We start from the raw sequence: 25,768 nt of genomic DNA, 5'->3' as shown, positions 1-25,768 counted from the left end.
TTCTAAATGCTACACATCTGTTATCCATTCTGGGGTTAAGCCACAAGTGAGCTGCAACAGTGTCCACGCTGGATCCTTTTGCACCAGCCGCTGTCGACCCGGGGGACCTCAAACGGCGAGATGGCAGCAACCATTTGGTTTTGTGATCTGTAATTTGCCACTTTTTTTGCTTTGCTTGGACCATTATCAGAATTGTAAAACCGTAAAATCTCCCATTTAATGTGGCTTCTCGTTTCACCTTTGACTTTTCTTCTGCTCATCCAAGAACCACTTGTATGCACTCGTTTTACATTTTCACTGTTGCATGATCCCCGAGAATGACACTGCGGTGAAAGTAATGGTAAGATTAACGAATCTTAAATCACTATGCTACTATTTGCACTGTAATTATATTATTCGCAGGGTGAAGGCGCTCAACATCTCCCGCAACAGGTCTTCTATAAGCCGTCTTTTATTCTAATAGGCTCTCTTCATTGTTTAATGTTCAGTTTTAATACGTCAGTGACTGCAGAAGTCACTGGTGTAACGCTTCCCTTTAAACTTTTCTCTTCTTGTGGTTTTACCTTGACAGAAAGTGTCATTTGCGTAATAGATTTTTAAAATAAAAATGAGAGAGAGATTTTGAAAGGAGCTTTGAAAGTGTGCAGGCCTTTTCTTTCTTTCTAAGGCACACTGAAATATGTGCCTTCAATTGGATGACCTTTTAGAATAACCAAAAGTCTCGACTCTAAATGCTGCCAGATCTCACCCCTTGCAGATTAACATGAATCAGCTTTTGCTCTAAATGACGAGGAACATGGCTCCAACTGATATCATCATATGATAACATGATATTGAACAGTGAAGGGGGGGATTCCAGCTCTTTCAGCCAATTGTTTCCTCGGAAAGTCGACTTTTCCTTTTCATTCATTTCATTCTACTCATTGTTCACTATTTGGGGCTTAAGTTAAACTTGCATATCCCTTCAGGAGCATACCTCCCACATGGCATCACAATTCTAAGCCTACAGAAGACTGTTCAAAGTAAATATTCCTTTCACTTGTCTAAATCTGTTTGTGTTGGTGGATGACATAACATATTCAGTCTTCTACTCACAATCAGGTCCTGCATGAACACAACGTTAAGTCACTCTGTTATTTCCAATGAGAGGCTGCCGGACCTTTGGGTTTGTCTGTATTGCTGTCCTTGGTGTCGTGTTGGAGGGTCAGCACGCCTAACACGCACGTGTGTTTCTGCGTGTGTGTTTTGGCATTTGCCAAAACCGGGTTACCATGCCAACAGCATGTGTGGCTTAATGCCACATCCACTCATTGAGCATGCAGTTACTTAATCTGAGCGACACCAGAAGTACAGCTTTAGCTTTTAGTCCAGCTTTAATGGAAGTTTGCGAAACAAAATTGGAACTGGGACAGGATTTGAGCGATGCAAGTGATTGAAATCCAACGTGGGAATGAATTACTCTGCTACTACCAAAAATACTTTAGAGACATAATGGCGAGATGAACAATCATTAATTAGCTATTGTATTGAAAGTGTTACTCACCAGTATCAAAGTGAGGTTTTATCCCTAAAGGATTATAACTAAAATGACAAGTAATTATGTTATATGCTTGAGAAAAGCTCAAAATGCACCTGAGTTTAAGGCTGAATAAACTACAATAGAGAAATCCCTGAACAAGTCGCCAGCTCATTGCAGGTCCACACATAGACACACGCACACACACACACATCTGGACAATTTAGTGAATCCATTTCACCAAAGCTGCGGGCTTTTGGTGGTGGAAGGAATCTGGAGATCCACCGCTCACCCATAGACTGTTGGGAAAGGCTCAAGCAACACCCGCGACCTGGATTTCGGATAAAGCGGTCAAGAAAATGAATGAAAGAGACATATTTTTCTTCCTTTCATCAGAGTGACTCTTATTCTTATTCTACCCTGTACTTCCTGCAGATTAAGCAGTGAGGCTCACTCTTTAAATACTCCTTATGTGTCTTCCTAAGTGGACTCCCTTTAGATTCTATACTTTTGTTTTTCCCCCTTGAACGTTTTTCACAGCACTATTATTGCAAAAAAAAAAATCAAACAGGGGAGAGGTATGTGATCAGTCCTGCACATGTTTGACAGCCTTTTCACGTATCGGTATCAAACCACTGTGTGTCATTCATGTTTACAGAAAGGGTAAACGTGTTACCCATGAGGTATTCACCTAGTAAAGAAATCCTTTGGTGTGTTGTGTGTTGGTACTGGACACATGCCTGCGGTTTCTCATTTTGAAGGTCAGACAGAAGCACCGGCTGTTTCCTTTTCTGCGTTACAAAAGTCAACGTGATCAAGGGACTCGGGGTTGGATGAATGATCTCTGCATGCTTTACGTTTTATCAGCGTGAGCACACTGTGGTTTGTAGCCATTTGACATTTCCTCAGACGTGTAATTAGTTTAACCAGAGCCACCAGTTTAAATGTTTTTTTGGTCAAAACCTACAAGATAATTACAAGGTTTTGTTATTCCGAGATGATGCTTATTCTTCTCTGTTGTCCTCTTTATTCCTTTCAATGACCAACTGATTGACAGAACATATAACACTGATTCTAAAAAGATGCGATGCGGAGTAGAGCTTAAATAAATGTCAAACGCTAATAATATTACACACTCATATAAAAATAAAATACCTTGCAGACTGTACTTGTGTGTACAGTTGCACTAAATTTCTGGTTTAGCTTTTATGACGGAGAAACAAACCTTTGTAGCTTTACAACTACAGTATGCCTCCAAGGAAAATTAAATCTTTTGAATACTTTAAATGATGACTGTGATTTGATGTTACCTTTTTACCCTGAAATGATTTCTCAGTTAATCTGTTTACAAAAATGGGTAAGTAAATATTATGCATTAGCAATATTAGTTTATTCACACCAAACAGCAATTATCCCCTCACTCCAGTTTTGTGATTGTAAATTCAAATGCATTGGGTGTGGAACTGTTGTTCAGACAGATATTTAAAGACATTTTTTCTCACTCTAGATGCTTGTGATGGACATTTACATATTTATTCAAAATACAAGCACAGACCTGTGGTGCTTTGGTGCATAGAGCTACAGGGTTCAGAGGATTACATCCACACCACTTTAAATTTGGAATAAAATGGGACTGAAAAAATGTGTAGTATTGCATTTGTATTTATTTTATTTTTTTATTACTGCTTCTTGTTGTCCGGAAAGAAAAAAAGCTCTCATCCTCATTGTTGTTTTTCAGACCATCTGAGGAGCCGACTGAAGGAATATGGATTAGTGACTCCATTCAGCACAGACGCTCATGGTCACTACCTGTCACACCTGATCTCTGCCAATCACAAACGACGCGTTAAGAGGGAGGTGCTTCCGTCTGAAGACCCCGAACATAAACTTTTTTTCAACATCACTGCCTTTGGGAAAGAGTTCCACCTCCGCTTGCGCCCAAACAACAGGCTGGTGGCGCCAAGTGCGATAGTGGAGTGGCACGATGACATTGAAGGCTTCAGGAATGTCAGTGTTGATGCCGGTGCAGGCGTCAACTGGACTGAACCCAATACTGGGATGGAGACGACACTGCGCCGTGAGCTTTTAACGACAGATTGCACCTTTGTTGGTGACATTACTGATGTCCCTGGGGCCACGGTTGCCATAAACAACTGCGATGGACTGGTAAGTCTTCCTCAACCATAAAGCTCCTTACTCTCCTAACCTCTCTGGCATCGCATTTGTCATTACAAACGTTTCATGACCTTATTGTCTGACATGAGTGGACACAAGATGTCTATAACTCCCGAGCTGATCCTTTCTTTGCGTCAGCATTCAGCATTTTTACAACACGTTGTTCATGCAGATATTCTTTAGGCAGGCAGACAGACAAACATAAAACACAAGTTCCCTTTGTGCTCAACCAAAGTTTGCAGTCCCATGTTCCCCATCGCCACCCGTAAAACACTTGAGCAGCAATTGGGGAATGACCTGCTCCAGAAATTCCCAGGAGTTGACGGAACATCCTTGCAATCAAGGGATAGGCTAAAATGAAGCCGAAGACCTTCTGAACTTCTTTGGCGTTCACTTTGAAGGCATCACAACACAAACGATGTGCTGTATTTCATACCTCATGATAGACATTCAGATTCAAGACATTAATGGAAAAGAAGTTTACAGGCTGAGGGAACAGAATAAAGTACGTCAGTGTAGATTCTCAGTCATGCAGGTCAAGAAGATAAAAAAAAGCATCAACTGGATTGTTCATGTTTGGTTGAAGATGTTTCACCTCATCCCAGAGACTTCTTCAGTTCTAAATGACAGGTAGAGATTTTAGATGCTTATGCATCTGTTGGACCAGAAAACAAACAAAGGACAGAAACCACCAGGACAATAAGTGTCGATTAGAGTCATTGACATTCATAAAGTAGTCATTGTCCCGCCCACCCTCAGGTGAGCTGTTTTCTTGAGCTGCACCCAAGTGTCGCTGGGGGTTGTGGATTTTGGGGTCAGAAGTCAATATGGCATTGTATGTTGCTGTTAGATGGTGTCTTAATCCTCCTCTTCTGTTCAGGGACGGTTCAGGGACGGTTTCTCCAGTTTGACAAAAATGACTTGTAGCAATGACAAAAATTATCTGGTACATAGTGTAGGGATGCATGTGCAAAGAAAAGGAATGAAATTAAGAAACAGGTGAAACTTGGGTTTGACAGGAAGTAGTCTGTAATGAGCAACAAAGTAAAACAGGAAATGCTGAACTGAAATGTGAAAACACAAGCACGTGACACAACAGACAACCCTCATCAGCAAGTTGAAAGTCATGGTTGATTTTAATTTCTTCTGAGTAATGTTTGTGAATTATAAAAACATAAAATAACACCAGCCTTTAATCAAATATCTTCAATGTCATTCATTTGATATCGACTCTTTCATTGCCGCTGTGCTAGACCAGTGGGCTTTCAGATTGCATTGGTTGTGGATTTGTAAATGTATAATTTTTTTTTATAACTTTATGCAAAATCAAACTCAGCCAGGCCTTCATCACATGAAAAGGAAGAATTTCTCTTCAGGATTACTTGAAAGAAGTGTCAAGGATGTGCTTTATTTTCTCTGTGCTAGAAAGTGCATGTAGAGAAGGATCCTTTGTTGGGTTTTGATTGTGCCGTTGGTCAGTGGAGGGTTACACAAATGTATAATATTAACTCATTAATGTTTGCAGGTGCTTGAATATGATCTGAAAAGATAAATCAGTAGTCAGATGTTTTTGCTACTGTAATGTAATGGCATTGATAAAAATATAAAAAGAAAACAAATAAGTATTACATAATCATTTTCTAAATGTGTCTAAAGAATAATAAGTCATTTCAATTAAAATGTACATTTTCTGTCCATAAAATTGAGACTAAATGCATCTAGCCCCTCTGGAGACAGAATTAAAATGATTTTACAAATGAATTGCTATTTCGAGGCAGCACAGTGGCGCAGTGATAGCGCTGTTCCCTCACAGCATGAAGGTCACAGGTTCGAATCTGACTTGGGGTTTTCCTGTGGGGAGTTTGCACGTTCTCCCAGTTTCTGTGCGGGTTCTCTCCGGGTTCTCCAGCTTCCCCCCACCACCAAAAACATGGAAATTAGGTGAATTGGTTACACTAAATTGTCCATGAGTGTGTGTGTGAATGATTGTCTGTCTGATAGAGTGTACCCCGCCTCTCGCCTGTAGACTGCTGTGATAGGCTCCAGCACAACCCGCGAACCGGTAGCAGACTAAACGGTTCAGAAGATGAATTAAGGAAGTTCTTAACGAAGCTCATATCATAATTTACATTGAAAGTGTTTAATAAGATCCAGACAAAAATAAAGTGACCCTTTTCTTCTTCCTCAATCTTAACAAGAATGATATCTTCTGAATCTAAATCCCCCCAAAAAAGTCAATATTTTTTTCCCAGGCACGAGTACCTTTGGACTGAGGGAGGCATGAGAAACGTGGCATCGCTCCAAATGATTCACGAAGTAGTAAACAAGCCTTTTCCTGTCTTTAAATATCCCATGAAACAGGCTCTGGAACTTCCTGGTAAACCGCTCATCTTGAATCGTCATCCCACATTATTCCTCCAGCAGATGAATAACTAAAAAAAGTAAAAAAAACAACAATATATTTGTATTTTGTGACCTAGCCAGAGCTCCATAGAGGACGTCTTACAAAACATTTCAATGTTTATGGTTCTTTTAATTAAGTTTCCTGAGTGTTTTGCCTTCAATTGAATTTTTCTGCCATTCCAGTCACACGTTAATTGTCTGCACTCCAGACCACAGTCATTGCATCATGGTGCTCATGTGACACCAAAGTACGTTCTCAGTCATTTCATAGTGTAGCCAGCAAAGAAGCAGCTAAGTTGTATGCAGTTGTCCTTAATATTGTGTGGGTTTCTGGTCTATCTTACCAGTCACGGTAGGTTAAGAAAAAGAACCCCCCCCCCCCACCCCACCCCACTCCCCAGTGAATGGACCAAAGGGAAAGTTTCAGGTACATTTTAAGTACCTACGACTAAACACTGCAGCTCCTCAATATTCACAACGTTCCTGTGTATTGCTTTCCAGTCTTTGGCCAAATCCCCGGGAATTCTTTGGGGTCCTTCTGCTCTAGATTTATAAAATGTTGATAAATACATCTATTTTTTGCAGCTTTATTGTGCATCAACCATGCATTTATGTTTTGTATTGTCAAAAATGCACTAGACGTCTTAAAAAAATGCTTTATATAAGTGAGACATGGCTGACGCGTGAGCGTGGGTGGAGGAGGTGCTTAAATCCAGTCTTTCCAAAGAGCGAGCCAGCTATCCACACAGCAAAAGCTCATGAAGGCTGGATCCCACCAGAAAGTGACAAAGCAAAATTAATTGGAATGTCATGCTGACATGGTGACTACTGGCGGGGCGAGTGGCCAAGCTGCTCAGAAGCTAGCAGCTGTGCATGTCTTTTCCTTCTTTCCCTGTAGTCCACTGCTTTTATGGTTTTGGAAATGAATGTTATTTAATTCAGTAGTTGTGCTTCGAAAACACGTGAAACATGCAGGCCAAGAGGGTCTGTAGGACAGGATTGAGAAACCGAATTGGAGACGTATGATCAAACATCATTTATAGTTCAGGATGTTCTGCTCGATAGTTGATAGTTGTGTCCGGGTCCGGATCGGTCAACATCATCATGGGTCACCTTTTGATGGTAAGAGTCGTGTGTTCAGGATCTAGATAATGTGGAATGAACATCTAATCCGCATTCAGTCCCTTGTGTTTGTACTTTATTCTTGCTGAATTGAGCAATGAACTCTTCAATGTGATTAAAAATAAGGGGACAGTAATACATTGGCATTTTAAACCAATTTTGGGAAAAAAAAAGATAATGGCCTTGAAGTCACTCCTCTGCTCTGGAGGTTTTACCTGTAGCCATTTCCCTTAGTTGGAGTAGGAAGCAGTTCATCACTTGGACAGATTCAGTCTTTCCAAGACATTTATAGTTGCAGCTCACAGGAGACTGAGAGGGGGCCGCACAGGATGTTGGAGTCCTTCTTATAAATACTGTTGTGGCCGGATGTCACTTTGAAGACGCCAACAGCCATCAAAGGGTCCGTCACTGCCCGTTTGGAGGGTGGATTTGAAAAGACGGCTGCATACAACACTGTGTGATATCACACTGCAGCCTGAGCTCCTCTCAGAAGTTGTTCCTTTAAATTGTTCCTTTAAACCTTGCAAAAACTGTTTTGTTTTTTGCTTTTACGTCGCATACGAAATCAGAATCTTATGGCCATTTTTTCTCTGCACCGTCTACTGCCGGAAGCATTTGTTTAAGCTGTCAACATCCCAACAGGACAACAGGAAATGATCTGTTGGATTGTAAAAAGATATAAAAAGAAAGCTCTGAAATAAAATCTCGGTCAGTGTAACCTGACCTGCTTGTTATTGTGCTAAAACAAATGCTAATCTAGTGTTAAATTTAGCACAATTGCTTCAGATAATTACTTGATTTAATATTAAAAATAATTATACATTTTATGTTTATCCGTGTGCAGATTGACTGTGCACATAGTCAAAAGCTTTTTGTTATTCTCTGTTCATTTTCACTTTCTATCAATGGAAGCATGTTTGTTCTGAAAGGTCAACATCACAACAGGAAGTCTTTTACGGTGAGGCATTAGTGCCCCATTTAATGATAAGCTACACATTTTGGATAAGAAAGCATAAAATGAGAATGTAACAAGACAAGACAACTTAATTTAATGTTAAGACACAGTGCTTTGGGACATAAAATAAATTGAAGTCGTGCAAAGTAATAAATAAATAATAATAATAAAAAAAAAAAACTGGGGCATGAAATTGGAGCTAGAATAACAATCTCCTCCTTCAGGGGTATTTTGGGTGCAAAATTCAATGAGTACCAATAAGTAAATAACTAAATAATCAAACATGATAACATGAATTATTCTATCATTTCTGCCTGTGCTGTTCGGTCTTCTGGTTGATCTACTACAGAACATGGTTATATTTTCTAATATTCTCAGAGCACGCATGATTATATGACTCAAGATCAAAAGCTCACCAAACTAGTGGTTGCTGGTATTTATTTATTTATTTATTTTAAAGCCTGCTGTTGGGAGCCAGCGGTCTTTGATCTGAAGTGGTAGCCTTAGCCCTGCTAGGTGTGTGTTTAACTGTCTCTTAATTATAGCCAGGCTGTTGCCTACAAGAATTTGCTGGAGCAGGCAGCATGACTGCAAAATGTTTAATGAGGCAGGTACGTCCTTTTCTGCAGCAACAGCAGCATCACTGTGGGGGGTGAAGTTAGGGCGCTTTACTGGCCTGAGTGGGAGACGGCCTCCATGTTACAGGGGGTTTTATTTTTGAGAAAACTGGATCAATAAATGATGAAACTTATCAGTGCTCAGCTCTGTTTTCTGTCTGCTTGTAAATGAGGCAGAGATGCATTTGTCAGGGTCACATGACATTCAGACTTGTTTGCAAGCAGATACTTGAGTAAATCAAGCAGATACTTCAGTAATTCCCGACGTTCTTGTTTTGTTTTTGTTTTTTGTCATATTGGTTAAGACTTCAAATTATTCTGAACATTTTAATTAGACAGTATTTAAAGCCATATTTTTTGAGTGTTTCCATTGCACAAAGTCAGATGCATGAGGACACTTATTTACGTAATGCATAATGCCTTTATTTGATTTATGGCCTTTGCTCACATGAAGGTTATGTCCTCAGTGATCTTTCACAGAAGCAGTCTTTTGAGTAATATAGAATCCCTTTGGAGAATTACGAAGATGGTTTTGACTGAAAACAATCTAAGTACCTGTAATACTCTAGTCATTTATTCGAGCTGTGCCCGTGCCTGAACCGGGAATTGAACCGCCAACCTCTCGATCATAGGACCACCCTCTCAACCACTGCACCACCATCGCCCTACCGCAGTGAAAAAGATAAGAATATCTTTATATCTCTTATTGCCATTCCATTACTATCCAATATTAGCATGGACATTAGTTTGACTTGCTGCCCTCCAACCATTTTGATCATGGAACATTTGCCCTCAAGCACACTGTCAGCTGTAAAGTGAAGTACAAGCAACTCTGTGCCATGAAGTACCTGCTTTTACCTTATTGAACAGAAGAAGAAGAAGAAAGTTCCCTTTATTTATCCTGAAGGGGAAATTCTTATTCATCCTTGACTTGCAATTTTATAGAGAGATGATCAAGTGGAGGGAAAGCCACATAGCAGCACCCAGAGAGCAACCTCTGGGGTTCAGTGCCTTGCTCAAGGGCACCTCAGCAATGCTCAGGAGGCAAACCTGCATCTCTCCAACCACCAGCGCACACTTCAGGCTTCTTGGTCCATGCTGGTCCTGAACCCTCCACTCACCTGAAGCTGGTCTCGCACTCACGCTCTGGTTCCCAAGCCAAGTCCTTTTGGACTGAGCTCCTGCCGCCACAAAGACCTCTCAGCCCAAGCTGCATGATGGAGAGTTTCCGAGGAGAGGTCCAGAGCAGATAGACCATTGAATCAACTGACCGATGCGGCCAGAACTGACATCAGAACCGCATCGACATCCAGCTGTTGATACTAACCTGTACTTGGTCAGCAGCTGTGCTAAACTTTTCTTTTTTTTTTTACAACATGTCTCATGTTGCATAATCAGCTCTGTCAGCCAAAAAGGGTGAGGCACTACAGTGTCTGCAGCGTGTGGGACACTCAAGTGTAAACAGAGAAAAAGGGCTTCCTGTTGAAAGAACCGAAACACTCCCGTTCGCTGTCAGTCCAACACCTCCTCCTTGCAACTCCTACGAGCAAGGCTCCCTTTGGAAATATTTACAAAGCTGAGATTCATGAAGGTTTCAAAATGAGCAAATACGATATGCTAATGTTTCGCTAAAAGCTATGCATGATCCCTGGCCTACACTTATGGCCTTTGAGACATAACAGAGCATTCTGGACATGCACAGCTCCTGAGATATTTGGAGCTGCTGCAGAGGGGAAAATGCATGATTTAAAAAAAGAAAGCAGGCCAGTTCCTCTTTGCACTGAAGTGTGGTGAGGCACAAGAGTTTTATTCACTAATAGTTCTTAATGTTCCTTGTTTACTTAGCAGGACTTGTTGCAGAGACTTGACCCCAGAGCTGTTTGGGAATATGGTTTGAGGTGGGGGCCCATACCAAGATATGCAAAGCCAAGCTATTTCTTCAGGTTTTCTCCCCAGCAGTCGAGTTCATTTCAGTATGCACTTCAGGGGTGCTTTCATTTATATTTATTGCGTTGAATTTTTTTTAATCATGACCTATATAAACATAAGAGGAGGCCACATTTTCTGTTGTCGTTAGAGGCAGACATTGAGAGCCATTCACTGGCATGGGGTTTTATTTTAAGTCTAAATCCTCGCCACCTCCTCAAAGCCATCAGTAAATGTTTGCTCTGTTTGGCACAAAAAGATTGAAAGTGAAATCTCAGATTGTTTCTCAAAGTATAGCCTGTTTCACACTTCTGTGCTCTGCGCGTTCACCGAAATTGTACTTTGTACTTTGCTTTAAAAAAGCAGCAAGATCGATGTAAATTTCGTACACTCTACTTTATAATATAGATAAAAGAATAAAGGGGAAAAAAAGATGAATGAAATGCTATTAAATCATAAATGAGAGAAGATTTTTTTGTGCGATGCAGAAATCTGTTTTAAGAGTCTACATGTTATTGTCAGGCATCCACAAAGAGGGTTTGCAGTTCTCCCCATGGAGGAATGCCACCACCTCCACTGTAAATAACAAGAAATTAACTTGTGTGTTTTTTCCACGTTAAAGTTCCTTGAATGGCTGGGGATGAAAATGGCAGGTAATGATGACGAAGGTTTGCTCACATTTTTGAAAGCAAACACACCTTTGAACAACACCGAGGGTGAAAGGTGGCAGTGTCCTGGCTGAATTCAGACCCTTTTTCAACTTTGCAGCATGCGACCTCAACTTTTTTTTTTTATAAATGAATGCACGTACATACCTACCTCCTTAAGAGGTTTAAACGAGAGACTGTTTTTGAAAAACTGGAGCCCTTCAGCTGAATCCCATATGTGTTTTTTGGCAGAAGAGTGCTGTCTGCCTGGCCACTGCTGATGTTGGGGATATTAAATTGATGAAACACAGTACTGTTGATCCATTTTCAGATGGTTGTGTTTAGATTCTCTGTCAGACACTTGCCATTATCTCTTTACTGGATGACACTGAATACTGGTAGATATTTGGGGTGTAACAGTACGACTTTGGTAAGCGATGAAGCCGCACCGCTAGATGGCCTGTCGGAGTGTTACGGCTGCCGTAGTCAGGAGCCTCGCTGAGTGATACGTACCGATGCTGTCCTTCAACATAGTATTATGGTCAGGAGCCTCGCGGAGTGATACGTACCGGTGCTGTCCTTCAACATAGTATTATAGTCAGGAGTCTCACGGAGGGATACGTACCGGTGCTGCGCTTCAACATAGTATTATAGTCAGGAGCCTCGCTGAGTGATACGTACCGGTGCTGCCCTTCAACATAGTATTATAGTCAGGAGCCTCACGGAGTGATACGTACCGGTGTTAAGAGACATGCTGACGAAGCGGATTCCCAACTCGAGGCTGTCGGTCCCGCAGCAGAACACGGGAATAGATCAGCCGCGAGAGAATCCAGCATTAATGAATCAATGGAGGAAGTGGAGGAAGCAAGAAGACCTGCAGCAACTCATCTCCTGCGATCTGCGACTGTGCGCGCCGATCTCATCGATACTGTCTAAACCCAAGTGAAGCAAACTAACTCGGAGTTCATCATCATCATCATCCCGGGTGGATTAACCCGGGATGATGATGATGATAAACTCCGAGTTAACCAAAGAACTCCAACCGTTCAGCGTCAAACTGTGAGCTGCTTGGGAGCTTTGGATGACAGAAGGCGAACACACATTCACCAAGACAGGGAGGCGACGCCGGGCGAGTTTCATCTTGAGAATAAGTTGAATAAAGTTTGACTTATCTGACCGTTTTGTTTCACTTAATGCACCTTAAAACCCGGTGCGCCTTTTGTATGAAAATAGACGCGTTCATTGATGTTGCGCGAAGTTGCGCCTTATAATAAGGTGCGCGCCATGGTCGTGAAAATACGGTAGTTGAATCTCGGTAGCCATGTTGCTCCCAAAAGTTACCTCACCGGTTACTATGGTAGCGTGCAGCAGTGCGCTATGAACTTATTTTCGGTTTCATTTTCAGAGGAGTTTCTGACGGAGCTGTTTGAGACAAGAGAGGGACGCTATCCTGCATCCATTTGCTATTTTCACCAAAGACGGTCGCAGAGATTTTGGGAACTGCGTTAACTTGTGGAAAAAGGGTTTTAATGTGTGACCTTTAAGCAATCAGTGCTATGTGAGCTTTTTCACTGTCTTCAATCACTGGCTGAAGCATGTGTTTGATTTTATTTGGGTTTGTGACCTTTTAGAAGAAAGTTAATTCTACTCAGACATCTCAGTTAGAACTGGCTTGGGTGGGTGCGTTTGATTTCTGCTTCCTGTTATTTGTAAAATATTGCAGTTTATTTACCATTTTAAATGACGCCACTTCCTTCTACTGGGTTGGTTTCATTGAAATACTGTCTGTAGCCGTTAATGGAGGAAACTACAGCAGCGAGACACAAGAAAAGTCGATTTTATTTTGTTAAAAGTGAAATAAAGGTGCTATGAATACATCATAACATTTGTCTAGATCAGTGTTAATTGTTCCTGTTGCTATCCAGAACAGATGCTACCTAAATATTAAAACCCATTTAAGAAATAAATACAGTTGAACACTAGTAGCTGGATCTTTTGCAAGGTTTCTGTAATCAAATTCTTTAGTTTTCCTTTATTTTGAAATTATGTCTTCCAGTTACCTTTTTTTTTGTCACTTGTAAGAAACTTTCAAACGGTGTGATGGACCAGCTCACTAGCCTTTGTGATCCTATGAGGAATTATGCAGCTGTGAAAGTCATTAAATTATCTAAAGGCCCAGAAATGTGCTTGCAGGAGATTTTGACTCATGGCCGAAGAGCAGTGGCTGTTTTTACAGTTTCAAGCTTTCAATTTTATTTCACAAACATATTAAAAAAAATATTTAGCCTTTTTTGTACAAACTTTGTTATTGGTGGATTTTCTGGGACGCATTTAACCAGAATCAGAATTATGTGGAATCAATCAGAGATCTCAGGAATGTGTTTCAAAATCAGAACGCATGAATCTTGGGAAGCAGGAGTGGCCCATTCCTAGCAATAATCCACAGAGGGTAGATCAAGGTCAGATGCTGGGTTGATGAAGACCTCAATCATCTTGTCTACAGCACCCATCTTGTGGGTCACAGGGAAACTTTACCAGGCTCCGCAGTTCACGGCCTGAACAATTTGGTCCTTTACACATTTTGAAATTGAAAGTACAGTAAAAAAAAAAAAAAAGCAAGGCAAAATGTTGCTTGGGTGTGTCCCTTGGAAAGAGATTTATGGCCTATTTAGCAGCAATCATGGGAGTCAAAATGTGACTTCCATCTTATCAAATTGATCTTCATTACTGGGTCGTGCTGGAGCCCATCCCAGCAGTCAATGGGCGAGAGGCGGGGCACACCCTGGACGAGCCACCAGTTCATTGCAGGGCCACACAAATACAGTCAATTATTTCACACACACATTCACACCTATGGGCAATTTAGCGTAACCAATTCACCTAATTTTATATACTTTTGGTGGCGGGAGGAAGCCGGAGAACCCGGAAAGAACCCAAGCAGACACGCGGGGTGGGAACATACAGGCTCCTCACAGAAAGGCCGCAAGTCTGATTCAAACCTGTGACCTTCTTGCTGTGGGGCAATAGCGCTATCCACTGGGCCACCGGCTCCATATTCACATATAACACAATGGGAACCTTTTTTTTTTTGTGCTAACAGAAAGCAAACTACTGTTATAACGAGCTGTGCTCTCAGGCTGAGATGAAAAGGCTTAAAGATTGCTGGAACAACCAATGTTGACTGAATAAAATAAAACTTTGCTGTGCTGGCCTAATTTTCATTCCCAAAAGTTTCAGCCTTCATGGTTTTTTTTTTTTTTTTATGTAAAAGCATCATTCACTGAAAATGGTGGGATCAAATGGTCTCCTGCATGGAGAGATTCTCCCAGTGGGTATAAGTGGGCATTATTATTTTATCATAATCTTATTTCTTTATAAGTGGACACTTGCAGGGCATTGTTGATCACAGTTAGACCATTACTCCTCACATTGTTTGCCTCCACTTCATCTTGATTACATCTTATGCTCCTCAATCAGCCAAACAGACAGTATTTCTGTCTGGACAACCTGACAGAAATACTTCCTTTGTCCATTAATCATTTTGCCTGCGCAGCCTTGAAATCCAATATTCACCTCCAGAGGAGCTTTGATATGTCAGCTGCTTTATTTGCAATGTGTGGTTTTTTTATTCTCTAAGAAATGCCTCATGGTGAGAAGCCATTGCTAAAAAAAGATTATTTTCTGATCATTATTATTAGTGTCACTCCCAGATTAGCAGTCCAAAATGTACTTCCAGTATCGCTCACTAGAGCTTTGCTGCTAAACTGAAAAATGCTCTATTCAAGTTTGCTAAATAGAAACAATTAATATTAATAAATTATCTCAGAAATTAATCATCTACTAATTCATATGTTTTCCTTTTGTCTTGACTTGCATACATGATGTGGAAAAAAACACCTTTGACAAATCCTATCAGTGTAATTGTATGAGGCACTTATCTGTGACTATCGTCAACATATAATTTACACAATAAGAAAACATTCTGTTTCACCACCAGAAGCAGAAGTGATACTGCTATTCAGTGCTATGGTACGTGGTCCATAATGTCTTTTTTTAGGTTCAGAGGGCTGTCGTATAGCAATATAACATGAGGAAATTATGATTAATACTGTATAATAAAACTAAATACATGAATTACCACATAGCAGTGTATTGGAAATAGAAAATAATTGCACAGAAGGCAAAGAGAAAATCCCTGCTGCGCATGTCTTTACCTTAAAAAGACAAGGTAACCAATAAATGGTGAATTTGTAATATTTTCTCATATCCACTTTTGCTCTTCTCTTTGGAACAACCTTTCTTGTTTTGCAATCTTTCACTGTACAAGATTTTTTCCGACTCTGACAACCTTTAGCTCATAGTTATCAGTTACTGATTTATTTAGAATGTGAATCAAATTTCTCACTATTAAATGTCCCTTATCAATATTCACTTTTCTGTTTGTTGGCAGCTTGCCACAAACGATCAAAGATTTATTGGGATTCAACTGCCTGAGTAATGTCTGGCTTGTCTTATACACCTTTATTATCTGTTTGGGAACAGAAGGACAAATGTCAGATTGTTGTTTATGACCCGTGTGAGCCGCAAACCAACATCCCATGTTCATGCACTCAAAACAAAATATTAATTTAAAATATACTGTCTGATTTGGCTTACTAAATTAGAAAGAGACTTTGTAGTTGCAAAACACTGACCTTAAAGCCTTCTTTTGGAGTGTGTGATAATTTTCACATCAGGAACTAATATTGTGGTGAAAGAAATGCGGGCCTTTTATTATTTTTTGCAACTAGTGCTAAACAACAACATCTAAGAGGATTCAGATGTTTGTGTGTGACCGTCTGGGCATTTTGATTCACATTCAGCCCAGCAGTAGAGCTTTGATGCCAATATGAAGTGCAATTTAAATCAGAGTATTTTTTACACCATTTATTTTCGTTTGAATGATATTGCTCTTGTTTTCTTTTGTGTTGTCACAAACACTTTACGTGTTTCTTTCTTGTAGCCGTGCGAAGCACATTTTTTTGTTTCACTTTGTGTATTTGAAGATGGGGCTGGAATAAATGATAAATAAGTAACATGAAACAACAAATCAGATTTCATAGAATAGTGTTTTGAATACAGGTTTTGTATGTTTTGACGAGTTTTATTCAAAGTGTGTGAAGGTCCTGCAACATCTACACAGTTTGTTTTAATGAATAAAGAGGGTACATGTGTAAGCTTCCTCAGCAGGGTGTATCCAGTGTGTGTCAGTCACATTATCATGTTTTTTTTTTTTTTTTGAAGGTACACACCAAAAGATTTAAGGTCTACAAAGTATGTGGAGCAGTGCAATATGGCAGAGTCCATGAAGCAGAGCTCCTTTACATATAAAAGGATTATCCATAGGCTACAAAACACACCAATTGCAGGTACAGGTGGGGATATACTAAGGAAAACATTTTAATGAATTATTATTATGAGGGTGAAGTTGTTATTATTATGCATCATATGTTCCATTAGTATTGAATTTTCTCAAAATTCCTCAGATTGAGCCCTTAAAGCAGAGGTTTTACATTTTAGCCATTAGGAAAATTAATCCAGAATTTATGAGACCATCTGTCAGCACCATGACCAGATTGGCATACTTTCCCCAAGACATTCTGGTCCCTCTCAAATATAACAACCCAAATTGACACAACACTGTAACCACAATTTGTCAGAAAGTTGCACTACAATGTAATAACTTTAGTTTTTTCAAAGTTGAAGCCATGTGGACGCTTCTGATTTGATTTTACAGGCAGACTTGGACATGACTGGCCTGCTAATGTGCTTATTGTTGCCAACAGGGAGACATCCACACCTTTTCAAACTGCCATGAATGCTTGAACAAGATTTTCAATTGGATTCCAGCCAGGAGTTCATGTAAAAGAAGGCAGGGGAACGTGTTAAAGTGATTGGGGACTGTGGGAGCTGGAATTGAGTTCAGTGTGCATTTTGATATTAACGCGCCATATGTGCAGAACCCAGCAGAGTGTGAGTGAAGAGGCCGGAGCGAGATAAGGCCTGTGAGGTGACTGGAGCTGGATTGGCTGAGAGCTGGGACGGTCCCTGTGGAGTGCTGTGATAATGCCGTATGTACACAGGCACATATTGACAGCATTTTCTGACCATGGGAACATGCTCTCTAATAAATGACTGTTTAAAATTAAAGTTCTGCCAGTCTCATCTGATACCCATGTGTTTTTTTCACTTATTCAGGCATGATGGGAGTTGCTGCTAGCGCTTTGTTGCATTTCCACAATTCGGTGGTCTTGTAACAGCAACTACATTTAAGTTTTAGCAAAAAAACAATTCAATGTGGTGCACACTTCAGTTAACTCCGTGCGTGTGAAACCTGCTGCAGGGAATACTTTGCTTTTGATGGCCTTTCAATTCAGATTGTTTCACACCGTTGTGTTAACTGGACAGTGCCGCACCTCATATCCACTCTACACCTTGGGCATGACTTGCTTCTTATTGCAGGAAATGTTGTGGTGGCAGGTAGCAAAAACAAAGCAATTTTGATTCAATGTCCCTCTAATGATGTGGAGTGTTCTGATCACCATCTGCAGCTGTCGGATGGCCTGGGGAGCTCTTATTTGGTGTAAGGAATAGTCGGGAGAGCATGTCACGGTAGCACTCTGAAAGGGCCTAATAGACTTTATATTGCAGGCCATGTAAGGTAAAGAACAAATATTATATGAGCCTTACCTTCTTTTAATCATCACATATTTTATGCAGCTTGTTATGGAGGACTTCATGGTGTCCTTTCGTTGATATAAACGTATAAACGCAAGTAATGTGAGTTAAGTGCATTCACTTTGAGCATGGGCTCTTCCATAGTGTATATTATTTCCTTGATCAGACTGTCACAGCATTATGAAATTATTGTCTTGACCCCTTTTCTTCAGTTATTTGACCAGTAATTTTCCCACAGCTATCAATTTAGACTCTGCTGTGTCAGCACTGGTGCATGGTCCACTATTGTGTGAGCGCACTGGTAACCCGGCATTGTCTTGCAGGCTGGGATGATCCGTACTGACTCAGAAGAATATTTTATCGAGCCACTGGAGAGAGGCATTCAAGAGCTGGAGGAGCACGGGAGAGTCCACGTGGTTTACCGTCGGTCGGCTCTGCTGCAGCCCGCCTCAGAAATCTCTGTGGACTACCAGCTGAGAGGTAGGAAGCACAGCCGCCATGTTCACTGCCACAGTGATGGCACTAATTTCTACATCATTCATGGCAATGCTGTTGAGGTACTCTTGATATCCTCTGAAATTTTGTGGCTCTATTTGGGTTCAGCTATTTGTCCACCGGCCCACAATGACCTCTTTCACTCTTTGTCCTCCGTTCACCAGCAAAGGGGTGCCTCCAGAAAAGATACTCGAGAATCACACCTGAAGAGCGGGAGTGAACTGCTCTCTGGCTGATTATTCTCACACTGGTTTTGAGTTTGTTAGCACAAAGACACAATTTGAAAATGGACTTGATGTCACATTATAGATTAAATTATTAGTCAGTTGATTGTGAGGTTGATGCAGATGCACTGAAACAAAGCTTTATACCAGTAAATGGTTACATGAAACTTTCAGTGTTCCACTTTTACAGCTTCTGTGTCGACTGAAATGGTCAGCTGCACTTCTAATTCACTAAATAGTCATGGAGAAAGTACTATATTACAACAGTTTTACTGAAGGATCGTGTACGACTACAATGCCACCACAGTGTTAACTACTGACTTGGCAGTGATATGTGTCACAAAAGATCTGAACTCAAGGTCTTATTAGCTGTTAGCTAATTACAGTCATTGCTAGGCAATAAGGCTGACTCAGATTTTCTCAAACCTAGATTTTATGTTTAAAGCCGACCCAGTTCCCTTACTGTGTGAAGGCAATGAGATGCAGCAGGAAAACAGAAAACTCAAGTGATATTTTGTGATATGATGACTGCTTTTACTACGCCTTCCGCTCCTGTTACTGGTAATTCTGAGGGCTGTTGTGTAAATGCCCTACTTGCCCTATATTTATACCAAACAAATGTCCCTGCTGTTGCTGTTCTCAGGCGAGCTCCTAACAGTTCCTGCAATTGATTTTTGGCAATCAGCTAATGACACAGGCTGTTTGAACACCACGTGTGTCATGGGACCGCATGCTTTTTTGTTATTAACTCAGGTGTTAACAGGTTAAAGCAGCCACACTGCCAACACAAGCAGGGTGGCTGCTTGCACGGATTGACGGGGACTAGGAGTCCCTCCTGTTTTTCCGGCATCATGCACACCGCTATAAGACAAATTGCTCAAAATTATTTTCTTTGGATCCTTATTTCAATGTCATATTAGGTTGCACTGCAGTTCCAGTTTCACTTCGAAAGCGGCAAAATATCTCGCAGACTGAAAAAAAAGAAAAAGATAAATGATATTCATCTGCTGCAGAAGCCCAAAATCTTATTGCCACTCAAGCAACTCCAAGAGCTGAGTCACTCCACATCCAAAATATATCAGAACAAGTTAAACTTTTTTATTACCGTTGCTTCATGCAGGATCTGGGTCTCATATCTCTTCCTCCATGCAGCCATATCTATTTCCTGTCTTTTCCTAAAGCATACATTTCTGTTCGAAGTGATTTCAAAATGAGAAGCATAGAGTACCGGTATATGTTTTGCTCTCAATTCCCCTGCAATATTGGTCCCGTGGCCGGCCGGCCTGGTGGCGCAGTGATAAGCGCTGTTGCCTCACAGCGAGGAGGTTGTAGGTTCGAATCCGACTTGTGGCCTTTCTGTGAGGAGTTTTCATGTACTCCCCGTGCCTGCGTGGGTTATCTCCGGGTTCTCCAGCTTCCTCCCACCTCCAAAAACATGCAGATTGGTGACACTAGATTGACCGTGTGTGTGGCTGGTTGTCTGTCTCTGTGTTGCCCTGCGACGAACTGGCGGCTTGTCCAGGGTGTACCCCGCCTCTCATCCTTTCACTACACCCGATAATGGACAAAGCGGTTGGAAAATGAAGATGAATGAATATTAGTCCCATCCAAACAGGGCATGATTTGCCTTAGAATTAGCCACGTGATGCTGTATGGTGGTATGGAAACAGATGCCATCCTGCTCCACCTGCTATAATAACTAATACTTTTCTGTGTGAAAATTAAAAGCGTTATATGTTTATTACTTTACTTCAGATAACAATAAATAATCATGTTTTATATGCTACATGTGAGGTCACTTCTTGAGGCCATCCGGCTGTACCTCAGTAGAATACAGATAAATGATGACATTAGCATGATCCATGTGTGGCAGACTGTGTGACCACATCATTTATTTACCACAAATCTCCATGAGAAGAGATTAAGATTTAAGGGTACTCTACATCGCTGCAGGTCTCATAATCACAAAAGATTAAAAATGAATGGATCAGCTTCTGAATTTTATTATCAGTAAAGTTATTGAGGAAAGGGGGCTGCGTTTAATTTTTATTCCATAGGGGCATTTTTTAATCTTAGTTGACATGTTAGAACCTTCTCATGTGGGATGAAAATTCTATCTATTACCAACAGGAATGAGGAAAGTCCCGGTATACGTAAATGCAGCAAGGCTGTCAGCAGCAGCAACAGTCCTGTGGTGTACCGGAATATTGATTTGCATGTGATTAAAAGAAACAGAGGCAAGACGACAACTCAAGGACATTCATTGGTGCTTGCATCAGTGTACTGTAAATAAATGGAAAAGCACACGCTTTATTAACCACAATAATGAAAATACAGCATAGAGAAGCCTTTAATCTTCCCAAATGATGGTTAGAAGATTAGATCCCTGGTCTGATTTTGATGATTAAACCAACATTGGTCCTTCATCCATTCACTCCACTTAATGTAATCGGAACATCCCGCTGTTATCCCATTTTCTTCTCGCATGACCCGGGCGTGGTCGACGGTGGTAAATAGCAGGCTCACCTATTGATATGAGCCTTAGAGAGATGTTAGTATTAGTGTTTCACGCTACAGAACAAAGCACTGTTTGGGGTATATCTGAGTCCATCAGAACAATGCTGCAAGATTTCAACTCCTGATATGTTGAACACCGTTAGATTAAAAAAAATTGTTTAATGAACTGCCGCTAGGCTGCAGATCAAAGGATATGACTGTTAGAAGACTTCACCGGCCCACTCTGACACGGTGGCTGCTGATGACACGCCAACCGTTACATTGCAACAAGAGACCTCCAGTTGAGATGCAACACAGTTAACATATTACGAGGTGGCAGGCACATCATTAACCAACAGTAGATGGCGTGATTTGTGTCAAGCCGTCACGCATGATGATGCGGGTTTAGCCGTTTGATGATACATGTGATATTTTGTACTTTTCCCACATCCCATTCAGAGAAGCACCAAACTGAACATGTGATATAATGAGCAACATTTCTTTCACATTGCTTATTCGGAATGTATTGCTTGCACAAAGTTAAATGTACAAGGGGAAGTTCCCAACTAATGAGAGACTCACCGTATCCGGAAAGCGACGGAAAGGAATAAGAGATCCAATCAAATAATGAGAAACGGCAGGAAATAAGGACTGTGGAAGGGAGATTAATTCTATCCCCGTTTTTCTTTCGAAATAAAAATGAATGGGCTCTATTTTAGAGTTGACATCTGCAGAGATTTTCTTGCTCACCTTCCAGACTTTAGTTGCTGAGGTGGATGTTTTCCTTTCTCTACCTTGCGGATAATCTGTTCACTTTTGCAGCAACTGGGGAAACAGCCGATTAAACTTTTTGGTCTCCAGAAGCTGCAGTATTTATTACCTGACACAAATACTGAACATCTAATTTACTGCCAAAAAGGAAAAATTATGGCAAATAAATTCCACTTGCGCTATTCTCAGGTACACAGTTATATTCAATTTAGATGAAGGCAAAGATCATTTTTGTAAACATCAGAGCAATTAACAGCAAATATTTGTATTTATTTATTTTTCAAAAAAAAGCTCTACACAATAATTGCAAACATTAACGAGCATTAGCATGGCCAGAACATGGCGTTGGCCTCCTCGCGAATCAGTACGGTAGTGCAAATGTTAAAAGACAAACGCAGTTTCAAAATGCTTGACTATAATAGGTATTACATTAGCTACAATTGCCATTTTAAAATCTATTAAAATAAATAAACGCCTCCTTTGTTGTTTATATTGGCTTATATAATTCTATCTTGCTCTCCTTGTGACGTTCAGGTGTTGAAGAAGTATTCCTCACTCCTCTTGACAAACACTGTGGCGTGTCTGTGTACGAATCAAGTATCAAGTGCCTCCTTTGAGTAACAGCTCAGAAAGTCATATCGCCTGAGCAGATGCTCTCGGCTGTCTTCAGGTGTGTTATTTTGTGAGCTTTGAGCTCACTGCACTTGTATCTTTCTTCCATGTAAACATTTTCAAAGAACAGCATTGCCTCGGGATAGCCACGTGGTGATTGTTAATTCATGCAGTCCGTGAAGCTGCAGGCGGGGCTGAATAAGCCAGGATCCACTGCCAATGGGCTTAACAGGAACGGAGAGGTGGGAAGGTCGCTGTTGTTGAATCTTAATCTTTGCAATCCTTCACATCTCAAATGTGTTTATGGTTAAGATTCTGTGGTGTGTTTTTTTCTCTCTCCCTGCTTCCTTTTCCCTATTGAGGCCTTCAGAGGCTGATTAGGGTGTGTGTTGTTGAGGTGTGTTAAAGCAAAGATTCAGAGGAAGCTGCAGCTCAGCGGAAATTGGCTTCCCAAGGATGAAGAACAACAAAGTTTTTCAGAGTTTTACTCAGAGTGTAATTTATTTTTCTTTAAAATTCTCATAAGTGCCGCTCAATGTGCCCTAGAGCCTGGGCTCAAATCCACCTGAGGACCTGGGCCTTCTTTGTGGAGTTTATATGTCCCACCCTTGTGTGCCTGGTTTCCCAGGTCCCTGGCTTTATCCCAACAGTCCAGAAACATGCAGTCGAGGTGAATTGGTGAATTTCCCGTAGGAGTGAATGCTTGTTTGTCTTTCCATATGGCCCTGTGATCAACTGCCGGCTTCTCCAGGGTGAACCCCACCTCCCGCCCAGTGTCAGCTGGGATAGGCCCCAGACCCCCTGCGATCGGATAAGCAGTTCCAGAAATTGGGTGGATGGAGTTCTCATACATGGAAAGCTGTGGCCAAAAAATAGAAACATTTAAAGTGTGTGACTGAGGTGCCTAACCTTTTAAATAATGTCATGTTTACCAGAACTTTTGCAAAAGAAACATCTTTGTCCAGCATTGCCTTCCTCCGAAAAGTTAGAGAAAAAGAAAGCACTTGAATCTAATCGAATCAGATCAATTCATAAATGGCTCAAAACCCTGAGGAGACTCTACTGCCCTGGTTTCACTCCGACCAGGAGATGTTGTAACCTGGCTGCAGGATTTTGCTCCTGTTCAAAAGCACCGGTAAGGTCTGTCACTGGGTTCGGCCACAAATGTTGTTTTCAGACTGATATAATCACCGTGAGGCAGAAAATCCTTCCTTAATTATATTGAGGCAGGGAAGGCTGTTCCCCAAATTGTCAACAAATGCTACTGTGGGAGGATCCAACACCGAGGTCTCAGCTGAGTATGTGATACTTCATCATCCAGCAGAGACAACAGATTATAGAACATGTGCATTAAGTGTTTCCAGGTTAACCAGTAGATTCACAGAAGTCTGCCTATGAAATTGGCCCCACAGAATCATTAATTATTATTTTAATTCCATAGTTGTCATTTGGTGTAAGGCTCCGTGCAGGTGCGTCTAGTGTCTTCACAACAAGATAAGAGATATTGATTCATGATCCTGGCTTTGAGCACTGTCATGTTAAAACATGGGGAGTCTTTTACTTTCAGCTGAGAGTGATGTGAGAGTTTTCTCAAGTGCTGTAAAAATCGTCTTTACGGTGGGAGTTGCTTCTGATGCAGCTTCGCCTGCAACAAGATTTTCTTGCTGTTCGTGTAACAAGATTCTGAGTAAATAAATCTCAACTTCATGACAGCTCAGTTGTTAAAGCACGGGATTGTTCTGACACTCTTACAAGTAAAGCAGCCTGAAGCTTTTTCTGCTTTCCTATAAAATAAAGATCTGTGATATGAGATGCCAAATAACACAAACAAGAGTCAGGGGATTGACTGTGGAAAGGTGCTAATAATTACACAGAATGTTGTTTCTTTTCAGAGCTCGACTGCATCAACAGTTTGATTCATGGAAGAGTTTTATCTCGGGATTCTCACACTATGTTGTTGTCAGGTTTGTGAGAGAAATCGATCGTAAAAGGTTGTTTCAGCATTAAGAAGCTGAGAAGCACTGCATAGCTTGTAGCATACATGACATAATGAAACAAACATAACCAAAATACATATAAATTAATGAACTAAAAGCTATTTGCCATTTTTTGTTGATGCTAACAGATTATTTCAGTACGAATAAGCAGAGGAGAGTGTCATTGTTTTGGGGATAGGATGCATTATGAAGAGCAAAAACAAAGAATCAACTGGACTTGTTCAAGTTTGATTCTTCGTTTTTGCTCTTCGCAATTTACCTCGACCCAGATGACTGAGAACCTACACAGACACGATAGGAAGCATGTTGATGGAAAACACTGAGCTTCAGTAAAGTGGGGAAAAAAATCAATTAAACAGGAATGGGATTTTAGTTGATCCTTTCTTGAACTATTGACTGTTTTACTTGGATTTGGAACTTTGTGTTGGTTTAGGGCCTAAACCAAACTTTAGGCTAAGACATTTTTGTACATATAGAAATTTAGTATTTAAAAAGTCAAACTTCAATACTGAATACTACATCACGTATCTTGGTTCTAAATACTAAATACTTTTTATTGATTTGTCCCTCGGAGGGTAATTTGGTTACAGCAGTTACAGTCTAACTGTAGTCTGCTGCTGGTCGCCGCGTGCGCATGAGCCCAGGCAATGTGGGTGAAGTGGACACAACGACAGTGCACACATGTGCCTGAGCCGGGAATCGAACCGCCAACCTCCCGATCATAGGACACTCTCAACCGCTGCGCCACCATCGCCCCTTTGTATTGGATACGTAGTAGATAAAAATGAACTAATCGCTGAAGAGAATGATGATTCTTTGGCAAAGTCATGTCAGCCATGGTCCAAGATATTTCTGTTTAACAATGTTCATTTTCATTGTTAATGAGTAAAATGGGAAATTGTATGTAAAAATGCATGTACAATGTATATGATTGTGTTATCCAGACTATAAAACTATTACTTAAAATGCATTTGATGAGGCATTTGCCGAAATATTTACAAGATTTCTTCAAATTTTGGAAACAAATATGAAATCTTCTCTTGAAGCTCATGTGACTTGGAGGATCACAAAATAACCTTTTGCAAAATTAATTTA

The 25,768-nt window shown here is 40.7% G+C and overlaps 1 protein-coding gene across 1 annotated transcript in view; it reads left to right on the top strand.

Annotated features, from left to right (window-relative positions):
• The first annotated feature begins 2,869 nt into the window (after nt 1-2,869).
• LOC137913599 (A disintegrin and metalloproteinase with thrombospondin motifs 3-like) overlaps nt 2,870-25,768 on the top strand; it is a 53,309-nt gene continuing 30,410 nt past the window's right edge. The window contains exons 1-3 of the mRNA XM_068757241.1: nt 2,870-2,873; nt 3,255-3,682; nt 18,402-18,558. Of these exons, the coding sequence (XP_068613342.1) occupies nt 2,870-2,873; nt 3,255-3,682; nt 18,402-18,558 (589 nt within the window). The remainder of the gene's footprint in view (nt 2,874-3,254; nt 3,683-18,401; nt 18,559-25,768) is intronic.

Source organism: Brachionichthys hirsutus, unplaced genomic scaffold (assembly GCF_040956055.1).
Source record: "Brachionichthys hirsutus isolate HB-005 unplaced genomic scaffold, CSIRO-AGI_Bhir_v1 contig_723, whole genome shotgun sequence".
In the NCBI taxonomy this organism is placed as follows: Eukaryota; Metazoa; Chordata; class Actinopteri; order Lophiiformes; family Brachionichthyidae; genus Brachionichthys; species Brachionichthys hirsutus.
Note: the sequence above shows the minus strand (reverse complement) of the source record. Positions and strands in the feature narration are given on the sequence as shown.